We start from the raw sequence: 26,544 nt of genomic DNA on the forward strand, positions 1-26,544 counted from the left end.
GGGTTTTCTACCTATTCTTATATCTCCCGTATGTGCTCTCCCCTTGTCATGTGATCCAAGTCCAACCACATTGCTGCATTTGCCCTGGATCTAAAGTTCGCATATGAGGGAGAACATTTGACTTTTGGTCTTCTGAGCCTGGCTGACCTTGCTCAGAATGATTTCTCCAGTTCCATACATTTACCTGAAAATGATAAGATTTTATTCTTCTTCATGGTTGAGTAAAATTCCATTATGTACAAGTACCACATTTTCTTGATCCACTCATCAGTAGTGGGGCATCTTGGCTGTTTCCATAACTTGGCTATTGTGAATAGTGCTGCAATAAACATGGGTGTGCAGGTGCCTCTGGAGTAACCTGTGTCACATTCCTTTGGGTATATCCCCAGGAGTGGGATTGCTGGATTATATGGCAGGTCTATGTTTAGATTTTTAAGAAGCTTCCAAATTTTTTTCCAGAGTGGTTGCACCAGCTTGCATTCCGACCAGCAGTGGACTAGGGTTCCTCTGCAGGTTTTGAAAGTACCTGAAGAGCAGAAACATGTTCCCTTAGCTTCCGGCTTCCTCCTGGGCCTCATCGTGCTTCCTTTTGTATTTCCCTTCCCTAACTATTATTGTACTCCATTTATACCCACGTGTCCTGCCATGGATTCTTCCTGGTGGGATACAAAGAATTTGGAAGTCTTCTGATCACAGACTGCACCAATGCCGTTAACAATACTAACAATCAGCAAGAGCCGATTGTTTCACTTTTAGGAATTTTAGGAAACATAGCCATAAATCCAAAGTAAATTATATCATATTGTATATTACATATTACAAACAAAAGTAATATAAACAGGCCAAAGGAAATTTGAGGTTGTGTGGATAAGCTCATTACCTTAATTGTGAAAATTTCAGGGAGTACATTTGGTGCTTGCTAAAACATTGCAAATCTTTTTTCCATTATAAAATTTTATGTACTTCTCATATACCCATTTTTAGTAATTAAACTCTTTGTCTATCACATGGAGTCTAATACCTATTATTGGCATGCCTAATATTTAATATTTTTTGCTCATTTTTTTCTTGTTTTAAAAACAATGCATTCTCATTATAGACAATTTGGGAGAAAGAAAAATTTTAAAAATAAAGGTTAGTCAAGTGCTACAATCCAGAGATAAATATAGTTACTTTTTGGAAGATTTACCTTTGAAATCAGTGTTTGTTACATTCATGTGTATGTAAGTAGAATATGTAGCATGCATAACTTGCTTTTTTTCTGAACCATGTTGTGAGCATTTTACTTTGTTATATAAACTATTTTTTTCTTAATTGTTAAGGTAGCAAGAATAAGAGCATTACATTTTTTAAAGGTTAGCCCATTTTCCAGAACCCATATATGCACAATAATACATTTTTTAAATTTGCATTTGGCTTTTAGCAAAACCAGAAGGACAATGGATTATACTGTGGGCTCTTAAACATTTTAAAAGGGCGTGGAAATCACCTGGTGAGCTGTAATAACTCGGAATTTTGGATCCGCAATGAGTTTTTTTATCCACTAAATATAGAGTGGGGTCTGAAAATCTGTCTTTCTAAGAAGTTGTCTTGATACCAGTGCTGCTAGTCTAGGGAGCCACACTTAGAATTACTGATTATCAAAGGACAAAGGTTTGATGGTCCAGAGACAGACTATCCAGATCAGGTACCATGTTTGTGTGACACCTTGGGAATCTAGGCTCTGTAAATTCCATAGTCTTCCATGATGCTTACTACCGTTCCTTGTTTCCATCAAGAAGAAAGGCAACAAGCAATTCGTTGTCCTTTTTAATGAGTTTTTCCAAAAGTTCAATCTAGGAACTTCTGCTTTGGTTTTGGGCTAGAACTTTGTCATGTGGACTCCTTTATCTGTAAGAAAGGCATGGAAATGTAATCATTTTGTGGTTACTTAATTGTTTGGTTTGTTAGTTGGTTTTAAAGCTATATACATTACACCATGAACAAAATTGGATATCATAGGCAATCTTATTTTCTTAATGTGTGATTTTATATCCTCACAAGATAAAAAGAACTGTTTAATGAAGGTTTAATGCATGGGTGACACACACAGGAATTTCAGGTGCTCAGGGTTCTTGAGCCTGCTCTGAGAATGAAAGCACAGACAGACTCTAACAGCAGAGGTCAGAAAGATTTTATTTGTAGAGAATTTATTTGTAGAAAAGAGAACAGAAAGACTGCATATTGGAGAACACAGGGGGACCCGGAAACCGGGAGATCCCATGGGTTGGGGTGGGGAGTGGGGTTTTATAGCCTTTTTTTTGCATTGCCTGAGGGCAGAGACACCTTTTAGATGCAAATGGAAGTTTCCTAGGGAGGAGAAGTGTCTCCTTGACCTCCCATGGTCTGTCTTTCAGAACAATTTGAGCTGAAAGGGGATTTGTAAAAAGTGGTAGAAATTTGGAATCTCCAGTGTGGAGTATGGGAGCATGAGCTGATCAGTAACATTTTGTCATTTGCCATTGAAAGATCAGCTGAGGACTACAGGTTCATGGTGGTACAGTGAGTACCTCTCCAACACACTCAGTAGCATAGGTATAGGAGCTGAGAAGACAAATAGCATGATTGGAAAGCAAAGTTGGAGGCAGCCAGGAAAGTGTATTGGTTTATTTGGTGGGTAAGGAACTAAAAACAAAGGTTGAAACTGGGCATTGGTGGCTCACAGCCTGTAATCCTAATTACTCAGGAAGCAAAGATTGAGGTTTGTTTGAAGTAGCCTTGGGAAAATAGTTCTCAAGATCCTACCTTGAAAAACACCCCTCACAAAAAAAGGACAGGTGGAGTGGTTCAAGTGCTAAGAGTGTCTGCCTAGTTAAGTGTGAGGCCTCGAGTTCAAACCCCAGTGCCACCAAAAAAAAAGAAAAAAAAAAAAAAACCCAGCATCCAGGAATATAGGTTACAGAGAACATAAATACATTTCTTATTTTCTTGACTTAATGTCTTTATGAAATAGTTGAGCCAAGAAATGTAAAAAGTAACTTCAGATGACAGCCAGTGCCTGCTATGTGTCTCAGCTTCAAATGAGTTACTTAAATATTTTAACTCATGACTCCATTCTGGGGTTCTGTTACATTCTATTTTGAACTTTTCAAAATAATTTTCCTTTAATTTATCATTTTAAAAACTTCAAATCATTTATAATTGTTAAAAATGCCATTCCCAAACAGTGATCATAGAAACATGTGGAAGTCAAAAAAGCCAGTTTTACTTCTGCAGAAGGGTGCAGCCACAGAGCACAGTCTGATAGGCAGACACGCCTGGGTGGGAAGTTCCCCAGATTATATCCCTGATTCACAATTCCCTGTCCCTCAAGAGGATTTGTCCACAGCTTGGGCTCACAACACTCCATGGCTAGTTATTGTTTGGGGTAAGGGCAAGGTTTTCCAACAGTGACATTTTTACAGCTCAGTGAGAAAGTGATTTCTCAAGGTCCCCTGAAGGTAGGGGATGGGGGGCTGACATTTTACTCATCAAAAGTTTGAAATTAGGGTATCTGTTGGTAAATAGTTCTTTGACCACAAGAACCTCTCAGGGTCAAGCAACATTTCACAAAGAAGGTTGGCAGCAATTCAGGGAGGTTAGCTGGCATTCACAAATTAACTCCTTTGACAGAAAAGACCTAACTTTAATTGATTCTCACATAATGAAGTATGATTTTGCAAAAGTATACAGCAATCACCATGTTCATATGGGTGGCTTTGGTATTGTGCTTGACAGAAACAAAGCATTTTGGCAGGGTAAAAGTGGCTCACACATGTAATCCTAGCTACTCAGGAGGCAGAGATCAAGAGGATTATGGTTTGAAGCTAACCAGGGCAAATAATTAGTGAGATCCTTTTTCAAAAATACCCAACACAAAATATGGACTGGTGGAGTGACTCAAGTGGTAGAGTGTCTGCTTAGCAATTGAAGTACTGTGTTCAAAACCCTATTCCACAAAAAACAAAACAAACAACAACAAAAGGGGCATATTGTAGCTGGCATTTCTCTCTTCCCAATTTATGCCTCATTACTACATAGCATTTTGTTTTGTGAATATAACTCAATATATTTGTCATCCTACTGTTGAAAGGTGTTTACTTTACTTGCAGTTTGGGGGTGATTTTTTTGTTAGGAAAAACGCCGCTCACAAAGAAAGCTCACGAGAAAAGTCTCACGTCCATAGAGCAAAGTTTAATGGCAGGCCCAAACTGCCAGGCTGGCCTGGGGAAAGATGGCGCAGCCCAGACTCTGGACGAGGCGTGGCTTTTATAGAAGGGGGAGGCTAAGGAAGTTAGCGCATGTGTAGTAGTCTCTGGTAGAGGTGGGGCTGACTTAGAGCTCTGGGATTTCTGTTAAGGGCGGGGCTGTCCTTGGGAGTGGTTCCATTTCTCAAGTGAGGTCTGAAGATAAAATGGCTGCCAGTTTACAAATGGCGACATTATTGTTCTATCATTCCACCATTTTTTCTTTAAAAATGATGAGGGTAGGGGCTGAGGATTGGGAATTGGGGTGAAGCACTGGCCTCTTAGCTGCTTCCTGCTGGCAGGGGGTGTTGTATGGGACAAGATCCTTAGAATCCTGTGGCGTCCTGGTCGGGGCCCTCACAGCAGTCCTCTGGACGGTTCTGGAGAGGTTGATATCCCTGGAGGTACAACTGGTTATGATACAAGGGAGGAAGCTTAAGAATAGGAGAGCAAGAAATGCAGGATGGGCATTGGCCAGGAGAACCTCTGTGAAATGTTATTCCCTAGAGGATTCCAAGAGTCCTCCAACTCCCTTCTCCATTTTTTTTTTAACTGTTCCTTGAGAGGTGCTGCCACTGGGGATCCCATTGAGCTTGACAGCAGTGGGTGTCATGAGAATGACCAGATGAGGGCTGGTCCACCGAGGTCCCAATGGAGAGGGTCGAAGATCCTTCAGGAGAAGAAGATCCCCTGGTTTAACAGAAATTGTTACAGGGTGGGGCAGGACTGGTCTGCGCGCTCTCTGAGAAGTTCCCTGAGAAGGTTAAGATAAGGTAGGTAGTCAGCCAGAGGAGCAGGGTCTATTGGAGGCAAGTTTTCTAAGAGAAATGGGTGGCCATACATTATTTAAGACCCAAAAAGGAATATTAGGAGGAGCATAAAAAGGTGTCTGCTAAAGGACTGTATACCTAGGAATCTAAATTCTACAAAATCCTGTAACTCCCAAGAAAGCTGTAAGCTGTCTTATGGTATTGGGGGAGGGAAATGGAAGATTGGGTTGATGCAGTCATGACTCAGGGAGTGAGTCTGTCCCTTTAAGGCCACACCTAGGTAGGTGACCTGTGGGAGGCGGGGGCTGTCAGGATTTAGGTTAAGTGTAACACTCTTGGATAAAAGAGAGCTCTAGGTCATTTTTAATATAATTTTACATTTTTAACTTTGTAAATGTTTGTGCCATATTTAGATAAAGTATAGACACAACACTGTTACAAGGTGGTCATTTAAGACACATAAACAAATATGTAAATGAACTCTGATTTAGTAGTACTTAAAGGTTGACAAGATCAGCAGAAAATACAAATAATTTCTTTGATAAAATCTTTCTCTGTAATGGTTTTTTGTAGATGTTACTCAGAGCAGAACAGTATTAAGATAACCTTGTTATTTTATAGACATAGAGAATTTTATTTTAGTTTGACATAACCCTAAAAATCTTTTAGGCAAATCTTAGATTGTAGTCAACTTTAACTTTATCACACACCAAAGCTTTTTATTATACACTTTTAAAACTTACTCAGACCTTTATATAACATACTAAACCCTTTGATGGCTTGCCCTTATCCTATTTGAAACAATCTTTAGGACAAACCCTTCTCTACAAAATCCTTTCTCATCCAAAAAACATTCCTTTTTCCTTTAACTTCTCAAAAAATACATTCACTACCTATCTATATCCTTTCTAGTTGTTTACTTTGTAACTTGTATTTTAAAATTAACTTTTATAAGAATTTTGAATTTATTATAAGGGCTGGAGCAACTAATTAGTAGCCCTTGTTGTTTTAAGGAATTTATGTTAGGCTTAAGGCCTCATTGTCCCTCAGAGTTGAGGGGATATTGTTTTTGGGTGTGGAAACTGTGAGGGATCTTTGAGTTTTATTTGAGTAGGGAAGGCCAGCCTGGCTGGCCTTACACTCACAGTCCACACTGTGGAATCTATTTGTTCCTGAAGGAGGGGGCAGCAGAGATAGCTGCCTGGGGGGAGGAGAATTTGAGCTTTTAGTTGAGGTAGTAAATCCCATCCCAGCAGAGTCACTGGAGTTTCAGGTACTATGAGGAGAGTGACAGAAGAGGAGGTCTCCCCAAGAGCAGGCCAGAGGCTGGGTAAAATAACGCTCTAGGGGCTGGTCAAATGTGCCCCAAATGGTAACCTTGTCATTGGACTGGGGACCAGGAGAGAATGGTAAGACAGAGGAAAATGATCTTTTGTTTTTCTGCCATAATGGCTACCCTGAGGGTCCTCAATGTCGATGCCAAGAACTGGAGTGTGGACAGGGGGACCCATCAATCCATAAGAGGTGGCACCTTGCTTTCATCTGGAGGCAGGGGCACTTAGACCTGCAGTGGTTACCTTTGTAGAGAGGGCAGGGTCCTGGTTGAGGGGGAGGCTAACTCCTGTGCTGTCCCCCCTTTTGAGCATCCTCTGCAGAAGTGCCCTCCTGTCCACCATGGTAGCAAGTTCAGAATGCAGGCCCCAGTTGGCTGGGGGCAGCAATGAGGTCATGGTGTCCCTTATCTTTTTCTCTCCTGTTAGTAATGTCCCAGTTATAGTATACAGACACGGCTAGTTGTATTAGTTGATCCAATGACCTTTCCCCTTCAGCCACAGACTGAGTTTTGTACAAATATCTGGGGCTGACCATTATAAATTTATCTTTGAGGAGAACCTCTCTCACCTGTGACTCTGGGTCCACCATGGTATGCTTTCTGATATCCTCCTTAAGATGCTGCAGAAAAGTAAGGGGATTTTCTTCAGGACGTTGCTGTAAAGCAAAGTTGTTATTTCACATTGACCTGATACTCTGGAGAGCAGGTCTCTGAACCATTCTGGGCCTCAGTTTCCTCACTTGAAGAATGAGGGATCTGGTCTAGGTTAAACTACTTTCTTCCACTATAAGATGGCTGAAGTGACATTAACACCACTTATCTTTCTTATCTTTTTTTTTTTTTTTTGATTTAGCAATGCTAGGGAATTGAACCCAGGCCCTTGCATATGCTGGGCAGATACTTTCCCACTGAGCTATTCCCTTATCCTCAAATATATATTTTTTTCTCTTTTCTTTGGCTGTATTGGGGCTTGAACTCAGGACTTTGTGCCTGCAAAGCAACACTCTACTGTTTGAGCCATATCATCAGCCCCTTTTGGTGTGGATCTTTCAAAGGGTCTGCCTGTGCCCCTGTAGGTATAGACACATTTATTCCCACATTTCTAGGTGCCACTAGTATTGAGGCTCATTGTAAATGGTAATCATTTCCAACCTGAGTGGCCTGGGCCAGAACCCATTGTTTTTCTAATGAGATAAGAGTCTGGTCTAATAGAGGTATAACATCCTTTCATGTCAATTGAAAGGTTTGGATCACAGAGATAAAGGCTTGGATGTATTGGTCTGGGGCATCAGTATAGCTGTCCAGATGTTTTTTAATTTCCCTTAGATCTGATAGCTGGAAGGGGACATAGACTCACCCTCTTCCTACCATTACCTATTGAAGGGGGAAGCACCCATTAGGAGGTTCTGAATATTGGGGTGGCTTAGAAGGTAGGGCAGAGGGTGGAGCAGTAGGGGTGGACCTTGTCATTGATAAGGGGCTTTTTTGGTCCTCCTTTCTATGTTTATCCTGTGGCTTATAAAGAATGGCCAGCATTTGAGTATCTAAATAGCAATTGTAGACTCAATCTGAGATGAAAGAAAATTTGTATAGGGGACCTCAGTTTACTTTTTTCCCTTTCATAGGAACCTTCACAGGAACCCTGTGAAGGCCACTTCTCTTGGTCACCCAAGGCATAATGAGGCCAAGCCTCAGTACAAAGCTTCCAACATCTACAAGCCAGAAGACTGGAAGGTGCAGGTCCCATCTAGAAAGAACAAAATGCTAGGATCCTGTCTTTTAGTTAACAGCAGGCAGCCTCTTTAATAAAGGCTACCTTTTTAACAAAGGAATAAATCATCTGTAAAGTTATAGAAGGGCATTCAGAGGGTATCCCAGGCCAATAACAGTACCATAGTGTCCATTTTGTGATTTTTGGCACTATAACCTTGCACCAACAATTGGCTCTCAAGGGCTGGTTCCGGTGCTCCGAGGTGTGAGGTCAGGCTAGGAGCAGGGTGTGTGCAAGGCACTGATCCCCTCCACATACACCTGGGACAAGTGAGCCTGACTGCCTAGGCCTGATCCTGCTGTCTGTTGCCCCTCCCCCCTTCCTGTGTACTCAGCGTGTATTTATTCTAGGGGAAGTGGCAGCAGGCTGCAGCCATTGCCATGTGTGGCTGGCGGTCTAGGATGTGTGTTGGGTTGGCCTATGGATTCTCTTAGCTATGGGAGGCGTTTTCACTGTGCAGGAGAATGTCTATTTGCTTTCTTTTTTCCGCTTGTGGGGGCGGAGTTAGGGCATTAGCGTGGCAGCCGTAGTTTTTTTTTTATAAGCGCTTTTACCTAGCAGCTGACTTAAAGTTACTTTAGACTGAGAGGCCTGGCAAACTAGTTGGAATAACTTAAGTCATAAGGTACCATGCTACAAGTTTTTCATGGGAGGCAGGGTCCCAGTAAGCCCAGGGAGGAGAAGGCAGACAGAGACAAAGGACATGCGGTGAGACCATGGAGGAAGCAGAAAAGGTGTTTTGACATCTTAGGTAAGGGAAGGGAAGGCAGAGCCTGGAGGCATGACACATGCCTGAGTGATTAACCATCACCTCTGCCTCTAGGTTACTCCCATTGACTGGTACTGGAACACTTTCAGCAACATGAAACCTCCACTCTCTGGTCACTGTCTCAGGAAAAAGGAGCATTAGACGAGGGGGTGGGGGGAAGAGAAGCAGTCATCAGATGCCATAATCAAACAGGACTCCCCCAATGTAGCATGAGGCGTACCCAAATAAACTCCACGCTTGGTCTCAGCCCACAGGGAGGGAGCATGAGCTCTCCCAGAGCTGGAATCATCTTGTGGCCAGAGTTGGCAAGGAGTGGCTTGACACCATGATGTGAAAGTCCCTCAGGAAGATAGAAAGAGACAAGCAGCATGAGCAGTGCAAGACGTCTGCTTACATGGGGAAGGAGGAGGTTTGGGAGAGGATTTTGGTTCATTTAGAAGCTGGTTTAGAGGCTAACAGAACCTGCGCAGGGTAACAGGAAGTACAGAGGAAGGGTTTGATGTGGAGATAGGAAAAGGATTGGGCGTAGGGTATTTCCTTCCATTTACCAGCATGCTCACAGAAGTTGTATAAATCCCTTAAAATATTGGGATTGAAAGTGCCATTAAGTGGCCATTTGGAGACACTGTGTAATGGGTATTGGGGCCATGCCTGATTACAGAGAAAAATGAGCTTTTGGGGCTTAAGATCAGGCATGAGGCGTAAGGTCCCAAGATTGGCCAGAAGACATCCCAATGGGGAGTCTGAAGGAATTTTGGATGGTCCAACTCTCATGGTGAGGCCTGACCTGAGGAGAAATATGGTGGTTGTCCCCAAAATATCAGGTCCTCAGGAGAGAGAGAGAGATGTGGAGTACCCAGAGGGAATGTCTTCACCACAAGGTCTACAGTCCATAGTAGGGAACCCAGTTCCCAGGGACAGGAGCAAGCCAAGACCTAGTGCTAGGATTTCAAGGAAATGAGAGAGAGATCACAGCTCTGCGTGCAAAAAGGACTCACTGAGAGAGGACCTTGAGGGAAGGTTGGCCGGTGGTGGATGGCAATTGGAGGCCCACTAGGGTGGAGGAAATTCCCTGTGAGCTGTGAGAGAGTGGCGTTTTCTAGGATCGGGGGTTCTGGCAAAGCAGCTCAGATCCCAGAGGAAGGGAATGGGAGTTGAGACAGAGAGAGTGAGAGAGAGAGAGAGAGAGAGAGTGGGGTGGGGTGGGGGAGGCTGGGAGAGCAAGGTCAGTGCCGGGAGTGCACCCCAATCCGAGTCACAGCACCAAATGTTAGGAAAAACGCCGCTCACAAAGAAAGCTCATGAGAAAAGTCTCACAAAGTTTAATGGCAGGCCCAAACTGCCAGGCTGGATGGGGAAAGATGGCACAGCCCCGAGTCTGGGCAAGGCGTGGCTTTTATAGAAGAGGGAGGTTAAGGAAGTTAGCACATGGGAGGTAGTCTCTGGTAGGAGTGGAGCTGTCTTAGAGTGTGAGAATTTCTGTTAATGGTGGGGCTGTCCTTGGGAGTTTCTCAAGTGAGGTCTGAGGATAAAATGGCCACCGATTTACAAATGGTGACATTATTGTTCTATCATTTTTAATTTTTATAAAATGTGTCTTGATGAACAGTTCCCATTGGGTCCTAAGAGTGGAACTGTTAGATCAAAAATTGTTTTCTAAACTAGTTGTACCAAGTTATATCTCACGAGTGGTGAATGACAGTACCTGGATACTTCTATTAATTTTAGCCTGTTCGAGATGGGTATCAATTTCATTTTCCTGGTTAAAAATGAAGGTAAGGGTAAATGCCTAGCAAGCATGAATCCCTGAGTTCAAACCTCAGTACCACCAAACAAATAAATAAATGAACTTGAGTTCCTTTCTACATGTGTATTGATCACTTAGATTTTTCTGTGATGAGCTTGTTCAACACTACATTTTCCTTATTGTCCAGTTCTTTAAATAGCTTATTAATTACAGATCTTACAAATATCTTATCCTACTGTGCCTTGCCTTTCATTCTTTTAATGTTGCCTTTTGATGGACAGAAGTCCTCAAGTTGTCAGTTTAATGCAGTCAAATTTATAATTATTTTCTTTGTAATTGGTGACTTTTTGTTCCACTTAAAATGCATTTTCTGTCATGAAGACAATTTATTTCATTCTATAAAATAATTTTCTTTTACAATTAAATTTCTAATCAACTTGTACTTGATTTAAGAACATGGTTTCAGGGACAAGTCATGTTTTTCTTTTTCCATATGAATATCGAATTGACCAAGCACTATTTTTTAAATTATTTTTCTTTACTGTAGATTTTTGGACATGGTCTTGGCTATGTAGCTCCTGCTGGGCTGGTCTCAAACTCTCAATCCTCCTTCTTCAGCCCTCTGGTGCTGGGATTATAGGCAAGCACCCCTGCTGCACCATTTATTTTCAAAATGGAGGGTCATCTTTGTCTTGTCTCCATTTATGTGGAAGTCTGTTTTACAGCTCTCTATTCTGTTTCTTCCATCTATTTGTTTATACCTTTACACTGTCGTTATTGTAACTGTAAGTCTTGATAACTGGTAGGCATCCAACTTTGTTATTCTTTGAGAGATCAAAAGTTCCTAGATCTTTTTTGGCCCTTTGCATTTCCATAAAAATTTTGGGATACATTTGTCCTATTACACACATACACACTCTCCTCTGCTGAGACTTTATACTGAATCTATAATCCATTTTGGAAGAACTGACATTATAACAAGAGTAAATCACATAACCTGTGAGAATAGCATTAGCCCTTCCTTTATTTAGGTCTTCAATTTCTTTCCTAAATATTTTATAGTTCTTTTGTAAAGGTGGAAATTTTTGGTTAAACTTATTCCTAATAATTTGTTACCTCATATGCTACTATGAATCACATTTCTTTAAGACTTGTGTTTTATGCTTGTTATTATCTCTTGAAACACAATTGATCCTTGAATTGTGTATCTAGAAACTGTTATTAGCTTAATAATTTTTTCCTACATTTTTTAGATTTTTCTATGCACATACTGTATCATCTATGACAAATAAGTTTTAGCCCTTTGTAATCCAAACCTTTTATTTCCTGTAAAGTACGCAAAAATCTAAATCAGAGGCATGTGTAATTTCTGTTGCAATTTCAATAAACATCCAGGAGTATATTTAGTCTTCTTTCCCCACCTAACGCGCTCTGTCTCAGCCACGTGGGCCCGGCCACCGTCCTACAATTCCTTCCAATCTCATAGTGCGAAGCTAGACTCCAATCTCCTGCAAGGCAAACTCAGGTCCAGGTTTGTGGAAACTAGCCCCGCCCACATCACGATAGCTCCGCCCCTCTCCCGGGCGCAGCCAATCAGCGGCAGCCTCCTGCGCGCGCCACACTGGCCAAAATGGCGGCGTCCGTTGGCGCGGAGTACGGTTTGTAATGCTGAGACTTTACGCCTCGGGTTGCAAGATGTAAAAGAAGCGGCTGGTAGAAGTGGGGGTGTCATCGGAATGAGCCGGCGAAGGAAATACGGGGACATCCCTATCCTGAAGAACACGCCGTACAAAGCGGCCGCGGCCGAGGAATGCAACTCGGTGATCGAGCCGGGGAGGCGGCGCCCGAGGTCGGCCCGCCGCTCGGGGCTCCGCGTGGCGGGAGAGGGGCCTCCCGGGCCGGGGCGGCCGCAGGAGCAGCGCCCAGCAGCCGCTTCGTGCAGTAAAAGTAACCCCGAGGGTGAGACGTGGGCAGCGCGGCCGCCTGGCCGTGGCTTCGGAGCTCCTCAGCCCAGCCATTGGAGGAGGCCGGGGTGCGGGTGGAGGTGGAGCCCGGCGTCCCTGCCGGGTCTTCTTTCTGCGTCCACGAGTCCCAAGTGACCCGTGCACCAGGCTCCCACGACCGGGGTTCCCGAGTCCGAGCCTGTCCCTGAGCGTTGACCTATTATGTGGCCTTGGTCGGGGGAGATAGTTTTTAGGCTGCTCCTGCAGTCATCAGTAGTGCAATGGGGAGACGTAGCCGCCCTGCTTGCTACCCTAGCAAAATCCATATTCCCCTTAAACGTTATTATTATTTTTAGATCCTGGCTGACCTCAGCAAGGGGCCACGTGAAGAGCCTTGGTGATGTCCCACCTCACCCTGCAGACACCGGAAGTTGCTGCGTGTAGCGTTCCCATAGAGTAGGGAACCCAGGGCCTCTTCCTTTCATTCTCTTCGGTTTTGATCCATTTAATGACTTGTAATCGATACCAGCAAAACTTACATAAAAGCCTTCTCCCAGAGCGTGTTCTTACATGATGGCTTTTGTTATCTTACATGCCTTTAATTTACTCCCATAAAGCAAACTTGGGAATGAACAAACACAAATTATAAAAATTTTAAGTGATTCTGGGCAAAACTTTCCCCAAGAAACGGATCATTAATGCTTTTTGGAGTAGTTATTAATGTAGGTTGATAAAGTTGGTGAAAGGAGGCAAGAAGATTTTTTACTGGAGTTTCTGTTGGGATACATTTGATTTTTTTGAAATGTATCTAAACATTACAGGTGGTTTTCCAAAATCTCCAGTCCTAGTGATAGTGAATGGAGTGACGGCGTTCACAGTATCATAAGTTCAAACACCTACCAAATTAAGTATACTTAGTGTTTACAATGTTAAATTTATGATGTGTTATGGCAGATTTTATAATGTGAAGCAAGCATTTCGGATGTGGTTAAAGTAATTGTCTTTAGGAGAAAACTTTTTGTTAGACTATAAAAAGTAGTCTAAACTATTATTTGACTTTGGGGTATTATGAAGTAAAGTAATGCTTTAAAATGCAACAGATATTCTAATTATTTTATATAGAAAAGTATGAAACACCAAGGCAAGTGCTGAAAATGGATTTATTATCATGTACATTCAGTTCTCCAAATGATCCAGATGGACAGAATGACATCTTTTGGGATCAGAATTCTCCATTGACCAAACAGTTAGGTAATTTGTTATTATCACTTTTATGTGGATAAATATTTGATGAATGTTTAGGACTTAATTATACAGTTTCACTTGGGAAATATTAACTTTTTTCTTTTTGTGGGTGTGGGGTTTGAACTCTGTCTCATACCAGCCCATAATCTTTTATACAGCAGGTGTTTTCAGAGAATCTTATGTAATTTTATCTAGGATATGTATGTAATGTTAGTGCACAGTCATCTAAGTTGTACTGATTAGGATAATTTTCTAAAGAGTGACATTTTACAAATTATTTTTGTCTAAAATTTATAAAAAGGTCTTTGCTTCTTTAGGTAAAGGAAGAAGAAAACAGATTTATTCCACAGATAGTGATGAGATTTCACGTATTGTTAATCGTATTGCTCCTCAGGTAAATATCACTAGTTTTATGTGTTTTAAAACAGTGAGAAATGTACGAACTGCTTATGCAGTGCATTTATATAAAAAACGTTTTGCTTTACATAATTCTCTTTTCCAAAAATAGGGCAATAAAGGTTACTTTTATCTTTTCTGTTCCTGAAGAGCGGGTTTGGAAAAGAGAAACATAATGTAAAATTGACAGTGTAGTCCTGCCTTGGTATTCCAGGAGGGATTGGTTCCAGAATTCCCATGATGTCAAAAATCTATGGATAGTCAAACGCCTTACAGAAAACTACGTGTAAACTGCATGTAAACTACACATTATCCTCCCATATTTTAAATTTATATTTATTTTTTATTTTTTGCAGTGCTGGGGATCAAACCTAGGGTGTTACACATGCTAGGCAAGGGGTCTACCACTGCACTACATACCCCTGCCTCTCTTGTATACTTGAAGTCATCTCCATGTTGCTTATACCGAATACAATGTAAACAGTTGTAATGCCATACCATTTAGGAAATATTGCCAAGGAAAAATAATTTATACATGTTCTATATAGATTTAAGCAATTATATTTTCCTGACTATTTTTAGTCTGTGGTTGGTGGAATCCATGGGTGTAGAACATGGAGAGGGCCAACTGCATAAATTTTCCTGCGTATATATTTTCAAATTTTTTTAGAGTAGTGATTTCTTTCTTACTAGAACTTGATGTTTGTTTTTGTCTTTAATATTGTATTTAGCAACATGGCATTTTTCAAATTATTGAAATAATAGAATAGCAACTAATATAAATTTAAACTTTTGTCATGTTTTTATTATTAGTGTTTGTTTACTATTTATAGTACAAATTCTCTCCATTGAAATTGCCGTTAATACTCACTGGCTTGTAAAACCACCAAGAAACACTTTAGAACTAGAAAAAACCTTGGGATTTAGATTTAGTCCTCATTCAGTCTTTTATGTTGTGTGACCCTAGGTGAGTCCTTAAACTCAAATCTCAGTTCATTCAGCCAGAAATTGGAATTATTACTTGTCTCCCTCTCTTCATTGTATTATTATGAGGATTAAATTAGATAAAAACTTCTAATAAATTATAGAGCACTATAATGTAAGGATGTTAATTATGATGGTTTAATTATTTGCTATAATAGAACCATTTTCAAAAGATTTTTCTTCATTTCCATTCTTGTACTGCTTGAGTAAAATAGCAACATAAGTTTAAGTCAGTCATTTGACACAAAAGAATCCAATAACTGATGTCATGTACCATGAGTCCTTTTACTGTCACTAAGAAACATAGGCCCAATACATGAAACCATTCTGAACTTCTTTGCTTTCTTCCTCTTTTTCCCTTATTTAACAACCTTAAAATACAGAGAGCATCTAGTTTTTACTTCACATTTCTCTGAGAAATTGTATTTCTCCTTAGTATGTCCATGAATAGTTACTATGTGTTGACCATAAACAACAGATGGTACTGTCCCAAAATATGGTTATGAAGAATCCATCTAGGTGAGGAGATGGGAAATAAACTTTTCTTAGCCATTATGAAGTGTACAGAATTGCAGCTAGCACAGTCAAAACAACTCTGTTGCTACTAGTTTTACATTCCATGTTTGGCGTGTCATAGAAACTCATTTTAGGTACAATTCATTAGCTAAATAGCATTTGTGCCATAATACTACTTACTTTGTAAGTTAACATTAGATCTTCATTAATTGTGGGTTTCACATGAAAGAAGCATCATAAAATGTGTTTGGGCTGGCCAGGGTAAATACTGATAAAAAGATAGTTGAGTACATTATTGGATCCTTTACCTAAATGGACTGGAAATAATAGCTCACATAAAGAAATAGCAACAGTATGCAAGTGGTAACTTGTGTCAAAGAAAACAAAATCCAGTGAAATTAGTTGCTTATAAATATTACCCTTTTTTGACTGAGAACTTTTAAAGCATGTGAATCTTTGATAGTATTAAGGTTTTTTTGTTTTTTTGTGGTACTGGAGCTTGAACTCAGGGCCTCACCTTGAGCCACTCTGCCAACCCTTTTTGTGTTAGGTATTTTTGAGATAGGGTCTTATGAACTATTTGCCTGGGCTGGCTTCGAACTGTGCTTCTCCTGATCTCTGCCTCCTGAGTAGCTAGGATTACAGGCGTGAGCCACCAGCATCTGACTTAAGGTTTTTTTTTTTTCCTTTAAAGCTTGTCATGTTCTCATAACGACAAATCTTTATGTTGGTATTTTTTAGGTGAGTTATCTTCAAATCATTATTTAATTCTCCTTTAATATTTTTAGAGATGACATTTTAAAAAATATGCTCTTCCATTCTTCCATTTTATTTTATTTTTTGTAGTACTGGGTTTGAACTCAGGGCCTACACCTTGAGCCCCTCCGCTAGCCCCTTTTTGTGATTTTTTTTTTTCTTTCGAGGTAGAGACTTTGCTAGCTGTTTGTTCAGGCTGGTTTCAAACCTTGATCCTCCTGATGGCTGCATCCTGAGTAGCTAGGATTGCAGGTATGAGCCACTGGCACCTGGCTACATTCTTCCATTTTAGATAGTCATTTCACTTTCTGCAGTGAAAACTTTTTATAGTTGTTTTAGAGTGGTATATATCTTGTTTTCTTTTTTCATCTAGTTTTTTGTTGGTCCTGGAGTTTAAACTTGGGCTTCTTGCTTGGTAGGCAGGCTCTTTACCACTTGAGCGTGCCTCTGCTGCTTTTTTTCATTTGTACAACTTGACACAGTATGCTGTTTAGTATGAACTGGAGTAATATGTTTAAATACCTTACATGGCTCCTAGATTGTAGTTGGGATTTAATAATTATGTAATTATTTTAAATTTAAAGTAAAACACAAATAGTGTACAAAAATGTATAGGACTTCTGCACATGAAGTCATAATTTTAAATTGAATGAACTTAAAATTACTTGTAAGTGGGCAGAGTCCATAATTAAATCATTAAGAATATTATTCTCTTCAAGATTGTTGTGGCAAAAAAGGGAAACTACTGAGTCCAAAAGTGAAATTACTGATTTTTATTGAGTATTTTGCAAAGTTAAAGTCAAGGAGATTCAAGTGGGCATTAAGAAAACTGTTGATTCATTTAGGATTTTAAAGTATCAAGTTATATAGGGTGTTTTTTCTCCTAAACCTTATAAGAAATGTAAAAAAGCATTTTCTTTATGCCCAGCATCATGCTACCTACTAAGCTATCATAGTACCCTATAATCTAGTAATAAGGTTACTTTTTTACCTGGTCTTTGGTTATTTATATTCCTGGTTACTATACAAAGAGTTAAAAACTGGGTTTGCATTGCAATTAACACATAAAACTCATTCTCTTAAATTTGTTTGTGAAAATACTTGTCTAAGATGATGTTTTCCTAAAGATTTTCTCTATTTTCCTAATGCTTGCCTCATTCTTAGCATTAGTTCTGACCTTGCTTTCAATTTCTAATCAGTCCTGACGTTAATTCGTGTTCTCAATTTAACTCAACATGGGTTTCCCAATTTAAAGTATAATGGCGATAAAGAAAATTTAAAGAATTTGGTGATAAAAAAAAGAATTCCTATGTGTCTTTATTTTCAGTTCTGATGATTCTGCCACATAGTTTGTTTCTGATTATGCTTTTGATGAGCATCTTAGAACAACATAAATAAGTCAGTTTTCCTTTGATTAAAAATGTTCTTTCATATTCTTATATTAAATATGCATTTGATAAGTAATTTAGTTTTAAACCTAATGTGTTTTTAAAATAAGGAATCTTAATTCTGGATATTTTTTAATCCCAGAAACATGAATGCATTACTTCTTGTGACTTTTTATTGCCATTTTCCAATTTCTCATTGCTTTTGAGTTTGTTAAACAACTATCACCAGAATCGATTGCTCTAGGAAAATAATTTGAAGTAGTTTTCATTTCATTTTTCTTCTTTTCTTCCTTTTTTAAAAAAACCTGCTACTCCTATACCTTTTTCCTCCTTCCAAGGATGAAAAACCAACAACAGACTCCATGCTGGGTGTGTGGATTGGTGACACTGCTATTCCTTGTACTCCCAGTGTAGCAAAAGAAAAATCAAGAGTAAAAATCAGCTGTACAAAGTGAGTTCCAACTTTTCTATGATTTGATGAAGCAAATATTTTAATAATGTCTTGGTTTTTGAATATATAAAAATAGTCAAATTTTCTTTGTTTTGACATGTAAAATTCTGGAGTTAAAATAATTGTGATAAAAATTTTGGAGTTTTAACATGCCAAAATATATTAAATAGCAACTGAAAATTTTATTGAGTCTTAGAACATTTCTTCATTCTAATTTTTAAATGTTGTTTAATAGGTTAAAAACACAAAATCGAGAAAAAGAACTTATAAAATTGGCTGAGCAGTTTGATAAAAATATGGAAGAGCTAGATGTGATTCAAGTGCAAAACAAGAGGAATCATGATTTTATCCAGATGATTTCAGAAACAGAGACTTTACATAATTGTAAAGATTATGTATACATGCAGTCATTATGTGATACAGTTCCTGAAATAGATAATGCTATAATGAAGAAATCAATGAAAGGAAATACAAGGACATCTGTGGCAAATGACCAAAACTGTATTCACAAACCATTTGACCAAAATGCTGAAGCGGCCTTTAATGCCATTTTTGATGGTTCTACTCAGAGATGTAGTGGGCTGCTAAGCCAAGACCAGTCAGATGCTCTTTTGAACAACAGTAGTACTGTCTTTGGAACAAACAGTTCTTCAAAAGAGGAGAAAATCATTACAAATGAAACTCTTGTCACTGAAAAACTGCCAAATAAAGTCCCAGTATCGCTTTCTTCTCAATTAGATGCTCCCATAATGACAAAGTCTTCTGTGACTCCCTCCACTAAGGAGCCAGAAGCTTCTAATAAGCACATTGATGCATTTACTACTAATGATTTTGAAGATGACTGGGAAAGCTTACTAAGTAATGAACCTCTTGTTATGCAAAATGTTGAAAAGCTTGAACTCTTCCCTTCTAAAACTGCCCAAGTTACTGATCACAAGGGAGTCTCTACCTTTATTAGTAAAAATGATAAAAATATGGTAAGAGCAAAAATAAATCTAAATGTCAGGTTAAGAGATCCAAAAATGTTACAGGATGTTCCTTCAAAGACACGTAACAAACAACTAATAGATGCTGGAGAAAATAGATGTTCGCCAGATCTAAACAATAAATCAAGCAAACTGCCTTTTACAGGAAATAAAATGAAATTTGAGAAATCTTCCAGAGATGCTTTTATTCAAAACAAAAGTCAAGATTGTATAGTTGAATGTAACCTGACAAAAGTAGAAGATAGTCATACTAACTTTACTTCTAGTGTATGTGCTTCTGCAGACAGGTCTGCTTTGAGAACAAGATGTCCTAATGAACAAAAAAATCAGCCCATTTTTAATCAATCTTTTAAAGAACCTATTAATATTGATTCTTTTGGCTCTGCAGCCTTGGTCAATGAAACCAGTGTTAGTCACTCAAATCAGACTACTGCATCAAAATTAGGTTCTTTTTTTGATGATTGGAATGATCCATGTCTTGCCAATGAAATTATTAATGCATGTCATCAGTTAGAAACTACCTGGGAAGCAGATGACGTAGATGATGATTTATTATATCAAGCATGTGATGATATTGAAAGACTAACTCAGCAACAAGACGTTGTAAAGGACAGTGAGATGTCAAAAAGTATTCTTGAAATCAATAATAGTTCTAAACATGGAGCCAGAAACTTGTCTATTCCGTCTAAAGAAGGAAGTCATTTGGTGCAATCAAAGTATTTGAATCTGGGTAGCATTTCAATGCAAACATCTTTGATAAATAACTCACAAATAAATAAATCAATGAGGATGGAGAAAATGGAAACATGTGGAAATTCTCCAGCTCTTTTGGATGCTACAACAAATTTGACTATGTACTCTAAGAACTCAAATTGCCAGATAAACAATCTGCATGCCGCTTGGAGTAACACTAGTGTCCCAATACAAGTGAATAGTTCCAAATCGGTTCTTGCAGAAAGTTCAAGTTTGAATGTGAGTTCAGATCATATGAACACAGAAATAGCTACTAATAAGAAATTGAGTACCCAGCAACTATCCCATTGGACTATAACGGATGAAGCTCAGAATGGCCTTAACAAAACAGCTAGATTTCCAAAGTTTGCATTTACAAAGATGAAAAATTCTCAGACTCTTTCTCAGTTTAATCAAAATTGTTTAGCAGGAAGCACCCCCACTACCAAAATTTCACAGGGTTTGGAGAAAAAGAAAACGTCTGTTAACTCATTACTTGGAGAGGCTGATCAGCAGCAATCATTGGTAAAAGTTTCTCAGCCTTTGAAGCAATCTCCCAAAGGTATGTATGAAATAGTTTTCTTTGAGATGTACCATCTTGAAAAGTAGTAAAACTAGTTGCTTCTTGTTTTTAGTGTAACATACAAGGTAAAAACTTTGATGCTTGACTAGAATTTTTAAAGAGATTGTTGAAAATTTCTACAGTATTAAAAGACTTGGTAGCTTATTTTTTAAAAGATTATATCAATTCTTTACCAGCTTTTACAATGACCAGAATACAGTAGGTACTCCTTATATGTCTGTTGAATAATTTATGAATTATTTCCTGAAAAATCATTCTAATACATGTGTGTATCCAAAGTGTTAGATTTACTATTGTGTGATTTACTAATTTGATGTAACCTGCCATTTTTAATTCTTCCAGTTCCTATTCCTTTTTTCCCTAATGCTCTATTTTTTCAGTAAGTTCCATTTAATATACCTCAAAAATTTTATCTTGAGACTTTCTCTACTACCTTTATCCAAATCTACATTTCTTTACTAAATTATTGCAGTTCTTTTATGTGTCCCTTTTGATTCTAGTCTCCAAATAGCCTTTTAAACCCCTATAGGCAAACATAGCATTCCTATTTAGTACCTTCAGTGGCTGCCAGTTATATCAGATAAAATACAAACTTCACACTGACCTGCAAAGCCCTGGATTATCTATCCTTAATTTGTCTGTTCAGCTAAGTTTCAGCTATATCAGCTGTCTTTCAAATTAAGTTTTTTTCCTAAACTATTATTGTCTAGAGTAAAACTACTCCTTCCCATCATTTGACCTCTCCACTCTCACCCTTTTGTTGACACTTTCTTATTCCTTGCATCTCAAAATAATTTATCACAGAGCCCTTCCTTGAAAAGTCCATTAGTAAGTCTTAATTTCTTCATTCCTTTATCACAAGTTACAATTAAATATTTAGTGACTATTGTCTCATATTAGTGAATACCTAGGCCTACCATGGCATCTAGCACTTAGAAGATATATAATAAATATTTGAATGAGTATCATGCAATGTATTGTGAAAAGTCTGTTATTCACTGATCCTGTTATGTTTTTTTTAAAAAAGAATACCTAACGATTTGTGGTTTTTAGTGCTCAGTGCTTTCTTGCAGCTTGTCTTTGCAAATGTTACCTTCACCAGAAACATAGCGCCCTCACAGGCATACACCAAATCTGCCTGGCCAGTTTCTATTTGTCCTTTAATACGCAATGTTTCTACCTACACACAATGGTTTAGATTCACATTCTCAGAGATGCTGACTTCTGTTACAGCACTTAGTATGCTGACCTTGGGCTAGCATAATTATAGATTTTCTTAATCAACCTCCTTCACTTGAAGCCAACTTTAGGATTCTTATTTATTATGTAGATCATTGCTAATATATTGAGTGAGTTTTTAGTTTCATTTAACATTGTTTTATATCATTTAGATTTTGTGGTTATTGGCATTACTACTACAGTTTTCTTATTTTAAGTCATGTTTCTATTTGTTACCTTTCCTTTAATTTAAAATGGTCATATGCTAGTTGTTTAAAAAGAAATGAAACAATATAGAATAATTTGAAGTCATAAGTTGTCAGTTTTTCATTTCCCACAAAGATTTTGTCAGAATAAACCACTATTACCAATTTGGTGTACATCATGGTCCATTTTCTATGCGTGTAAAAAGGTGTGTGTGTGTATGCATGTATCTGTAGATTTGTTTAAGTAGAGAAAATTGCATGCTATATGCCCACCATTTGGCAACTTAATTTTGCCTTTCCTTAATGTATTATAGCTGTCTTTTCCTGTTAGTACATGTAGATTTTCCTTAGTTCTTTTAGTGACCACATATTATATGTATGTTTTATGGATCTACCATAATAATTATTTCTCTATTGATGAAAATTTAGCATGGTTGCAGTTTTTTACATTTACAACTGTAAACAGTACTCTAGTGAATATCTTCCATTTATTTTTCTTTCTTTTTTTATGGTACTGGGGTTTGAACTTGGGGCCTACACCTTGAGCCAGTCCACCAGCCCTTTTTTGTAATGAGTTTTTTTCGAGATAGGGTCTCACGAATTATTTGCCCAGGCTGGCTTTGAACCATGATCCTCCTGGTCTCTCCCTCCTGATTAGCCAGGATTACAGGAATGAGCCACTGGCACCCGTGGTATCATCCATTTCTGCATGCTTATGTGATTGTATTTGTTAATTCCTAAGACAAAACTGACATGAGAATGTTAGGAATTTTGATATAGTGCATAATTTCCTTTTGAAAAGTGAGACCAATTTATGTACTTACCAGCATTGACAACAATGTTTTTCCATATTATAATATAGGGCTGGCAGATTGGCTGAAGTGGTAGAATGTCTGCCTAGCAAGTGCAAGGCCCTGAGTTCAAAACCCAGTACCATCCAAAACAAAAACAAAACAGCATATTATTTTCCAGAGTAGGTGTTTCGAAGCTTTAAAAATTGTTGTCAGTTTATACTAAATGTAAATATCTGAATTTATATTAAAGGGCGAGAATATTGTAACATTGAAATAGGTTTCCATTGTGAGTTTATTTACATGTATTAAAGATTCCCTTAAAGACTAATCTCTGGAGTGTTTGAGCTTTCCAGAAATTTCTATCTACTGTCCTATTTGCATATTTATGGATAAATAATCTGCCTTTTAGCATACATTATCAATTTTTCTGAGTTTATTGATAGCACTTACTCTCAGTGTTTTTTACTGTTTCTACTTCCCTTTATTTTGGTAGCAAGCTGCTCTCTAAGGAGTATCTTTAAAACAAAACCCACTTAATTCGTATTGATTTAGGCAGGAGTTAGCAAACTGTGGCCTGTCCAAACCCAGCCTGCAGCCTGTTTTTATATAGCCAGAACACTAAAAATGGCTTTTACATTTTAAATTGTTGAAAAAAATCAAAAGAAGAACAGTATTTTATGATACTTGAAAATTGTATGTCCTCAAGTTCTATTCGAACACAGCATTATCAGTTGTTTACATACTGTCCATTATTGTTTTTGTGCTACAGTGGTGTAGTTGAGTACCTGAAATAAGAGAGTACTTGGTCTAGCAAAAGCTAACATATTTCTGGCCCTATAGAGAAAAAAAATTGCTGACATTTAGGCTTTAAAATTAAAATTAAGAAATGCTACTTTCGCTTAATGCCTTGCAGTAGTTTGTAAGTGTTTTTCATTATAGATTGAGTTATATGAAGGGCTTATGGGGAAAATCAGATTTTTATGGCATGACTATTTCATTTGAAATTATTTGCCATGTCATCGAGCCATTTTTAAGACCTGTTTTAAGAAGTTATATTCATTTCTACTGTTGTAGATTATCAACTTGTTTTCCTCCCATTCTTATAGCCAATTGACTCTAAGCTGTGTATATGTATGTGTATTCTGAGTTTAATTTCTTTGAGACTAAAATGTCAGATACTTAGTCAAGCTAATTATTTTTAGTATCTTTCTGGAAGGAAAAATAGCTTAAGTCTGTGAAGTAACTAGCTTAGGAAATGAAAGACATCAGAATCATCTGGAGGGTTATTTGAAATACATATTTCTTACCTTGAATATCCTCTTCTATTTCTGGTTATAGCAAGAGAGGAAGGAAAGACATAAGATACATGTTGGGAAATGCCTCCCTTAGTTAACAAAAGAAATGTAACAAACTCTCTTTTCTTGATGTTAGTTTTTAAATATTTCTTATCTGACAGTATTATGAATTCTTCTCTACAAAGCACATTTGCAACATAGTTTAATCAATCAATAAAAGTTTACTTGAATATAAGTACTGTGCTTTTAAATTTAAAATGTCATACAAATGAGAAAATATTTTCTAATACAAAGATTCAAGTTACTAATTTAATAGAGACTATTTTAAAGTTTCTACAGAGTGCATCCTCCAAATAAAAATGTAATTTCTAACAGTGAGTCACAAGTGACAAATTTGACATGAGAGATTCCATTCCTTTACTCTAAAATATCTTTCCTCAATGGCTGAAATCCAAACCTTGTGTAGTTGTGGATATTAATATGGCTTATATTGGAAAAGTATATTATTTACTCAATTGTATTTTATTTCCTTTCCATTATAGCTTATATAGGATTTAAAATCTCTGTTTTGTTTATTTGATAGTACTAAGGTTTGAACTCAGGGTTTCCCACTGGCTAGGCAGGCACTCTACTACTTGAGTCACTCCACCAGTTCTTTTTTGTGTTGGATATTTTCAAGATACGGTCTCATGAATTATTTGCCCTGGCTGGCTTCAAACCATGATTCTCCTGATCTCTGCCTCCTGTTCTGAGTAGCTAGAATTACAGGAGTGACCCACCAGCGCCCAGCTCCCTGTTTGTTTATAAGATGTATACATTCATAGATTATATAAGTTAAATATCATTATCCTTAAGATTATTATTACATAATAATTTTAAACTAAATGGAATTTTTTCATACTAAAAAGTAAAAAATGAGGAGATAAATATTGGTGCTTAGTTTTCTTTTGATCTAAAGCATTATGTATATGTATGTATGTGTGTACTTAGAATCTTATATTTAGTTATTCAGTGGGATTTAATACCCAAAGCAACATGACAAATCTGTGTGATTAAAAATGCAGAAATTAAATCACATATTCAGAGTGACTATGGGTATAAAATTAATGCATTTATTTTGTTTAATTTTTAGAGGAAGAAGAGAAAAATAGAAAGTATTCTCCTGAAGAAATTCAGAGAAAAAGACAAGAAGCACTGGTTCGAAGAATGGCAAAAGCACAACCGTCTTCTGTAAATTTAGCTCCCACTTAATTTCTTTAGTGAAATATTAGTTGGAAGACTTAACAAAGATTGTTGATAACTATCTATGATAGGAAATTTTTTTTCTTGATTTCTCTGTGAGAAATTTAATACTGACTTATAAAGCATGGACTTCTACTTTATTTAATAAATCAATGTTTACAATAATAAATGAAACCTTTCTTTTGGGGATGTATGTGAAATTAGTTACATGTAAATTGGAAATTCAGGAGAGTTAGCAATCATGTACTGAGATTGTATAGAAGAAAGCATATTTAAATGTTATGATTGCAGAGATCGCCCAAAAAAGGTAGTCTACTTAGTTTTTATTATAATGTCTTTTCCTAAAACAAACCCTTAACTTATTTTTGAGTCTATTTTACAGTTTTATTTTCAGTAACTTGCTAAGGTTTTTATACATTTCCAAATTTTAATTAATCTTCCATATTCCTGGGAACATGTGTGGTAGAAAATAAAGAACTTCAGTTTAATTTGTAAGGAAATTACTTTCATTTCCTAGTTGGAAGTAGATTTGAATTTTAATATTTCTAAAATCTGGTGGTTTGTAAAGTTTTCACTGTGTTTAGGGAAGCACTGATGTTAGAAGTCTAATTTAGAAAGAGGGAAATAATGGATTAGCTATATAAGAAATGTAGTATCATTAACACTTAGAACTGGCAGAAACTTCAGATATCATCTGACCCAACTTCTGTATTGTATAGGTGAGAAAAATTCCTGCTGTTATTTTCAAAGTCACAAGCTCATATTAGAATGATCTTTCTGGACACTAAGACAGTTATGCCATTTTCTTCAAAGTATTATTGCATAAAATAATTTGAGGAAATATTTTACAGTATGAAAATATAATTAAAAGCATGTTAAGTACTACTTAATAACAGTGCTTATTATTCCTTATTTTATAGACTGAATCTTTCCAGGATCAAGATGAGAGTCTTCAATTTTCCTGTAACCGCAATTTTCCCTTCAATTAATTAACTTTTCTAATCTTTTCCTCTTTTTTTTTTTTTCCCCTTTTTTGCCTGTTTACTACTTGCTGAGCTAGTAGAAGCCTAACTAGAGGGCAGTAAGGATGCTGTATTCTATCTAAATGGTTTTAGGAAAGTTACAGATATGAAGCACTTAGGGAATGAAGGTTG

At 37.6% G+C, this 26,544-nt stretch overlaps 1 protein-coding gene across 4 annotated transcripts; it reads left to right on the forward strand.

The window, feature by feature from the left end:
* The first annotated feature begins 12,264 nt into the window (after positions 1 to 12,264).
* Etaa1 (ETAA1 activator of ATR kinase) lies at positions 12,265 to 25,878 on the forward strand. 4 transcript variants are annotated; one of them, XM_074049859.1, is made up of 6 exons: positions 12,265 to 12,614; positions 13,721 to 13,849; positions 14,161 to 14,237; positions 18,222 to 18,334; positions 18,570 to 20,614; positions 25,281 to 25,878. In XM_074049859.1, the coding sequence occupies exons 1-6, from the start codon at positions 12,392 to 12,394 to the stop codon at positions 25,397 to 25,399; spliced, it is 2,706 nt and encodes a 901-aa protein (XP_073905960.1). In that variant the 5' UTR covers positions 12,265 to 12,391; the 3' UTR covers positions 25,400 to 25,878. The 4 variants fall into 4 exon arrangements, with proteins under 4 accessions (XP_073905960.1, XP_073905962.1, XP_073905961.1 ...); XM_074049861.1 differs by having other exon boundaries at positions 12,266 to 12,504; XM_074049860.1 differs by lacking the exon at positions 12,265 to 12,614 and adding an exon at positions 12,635 to 13,054.
* The last annotated feature ends 666 nt before the right edge of the window (positions 25,879 to 26,544 follow it).

Source organism: Castor canadensis, chromosome 12 (genome assembly GCF_047511655.1).
Source record: "Castor canadensis chromosome 12, mCasCan1.hap1v2, whole genome shotgun sequence".
NCBI lineage: Eukaryota > Metazoa > Chordata > Mammalia > Rodentia > Castoridae > Castor > Castor canadensis.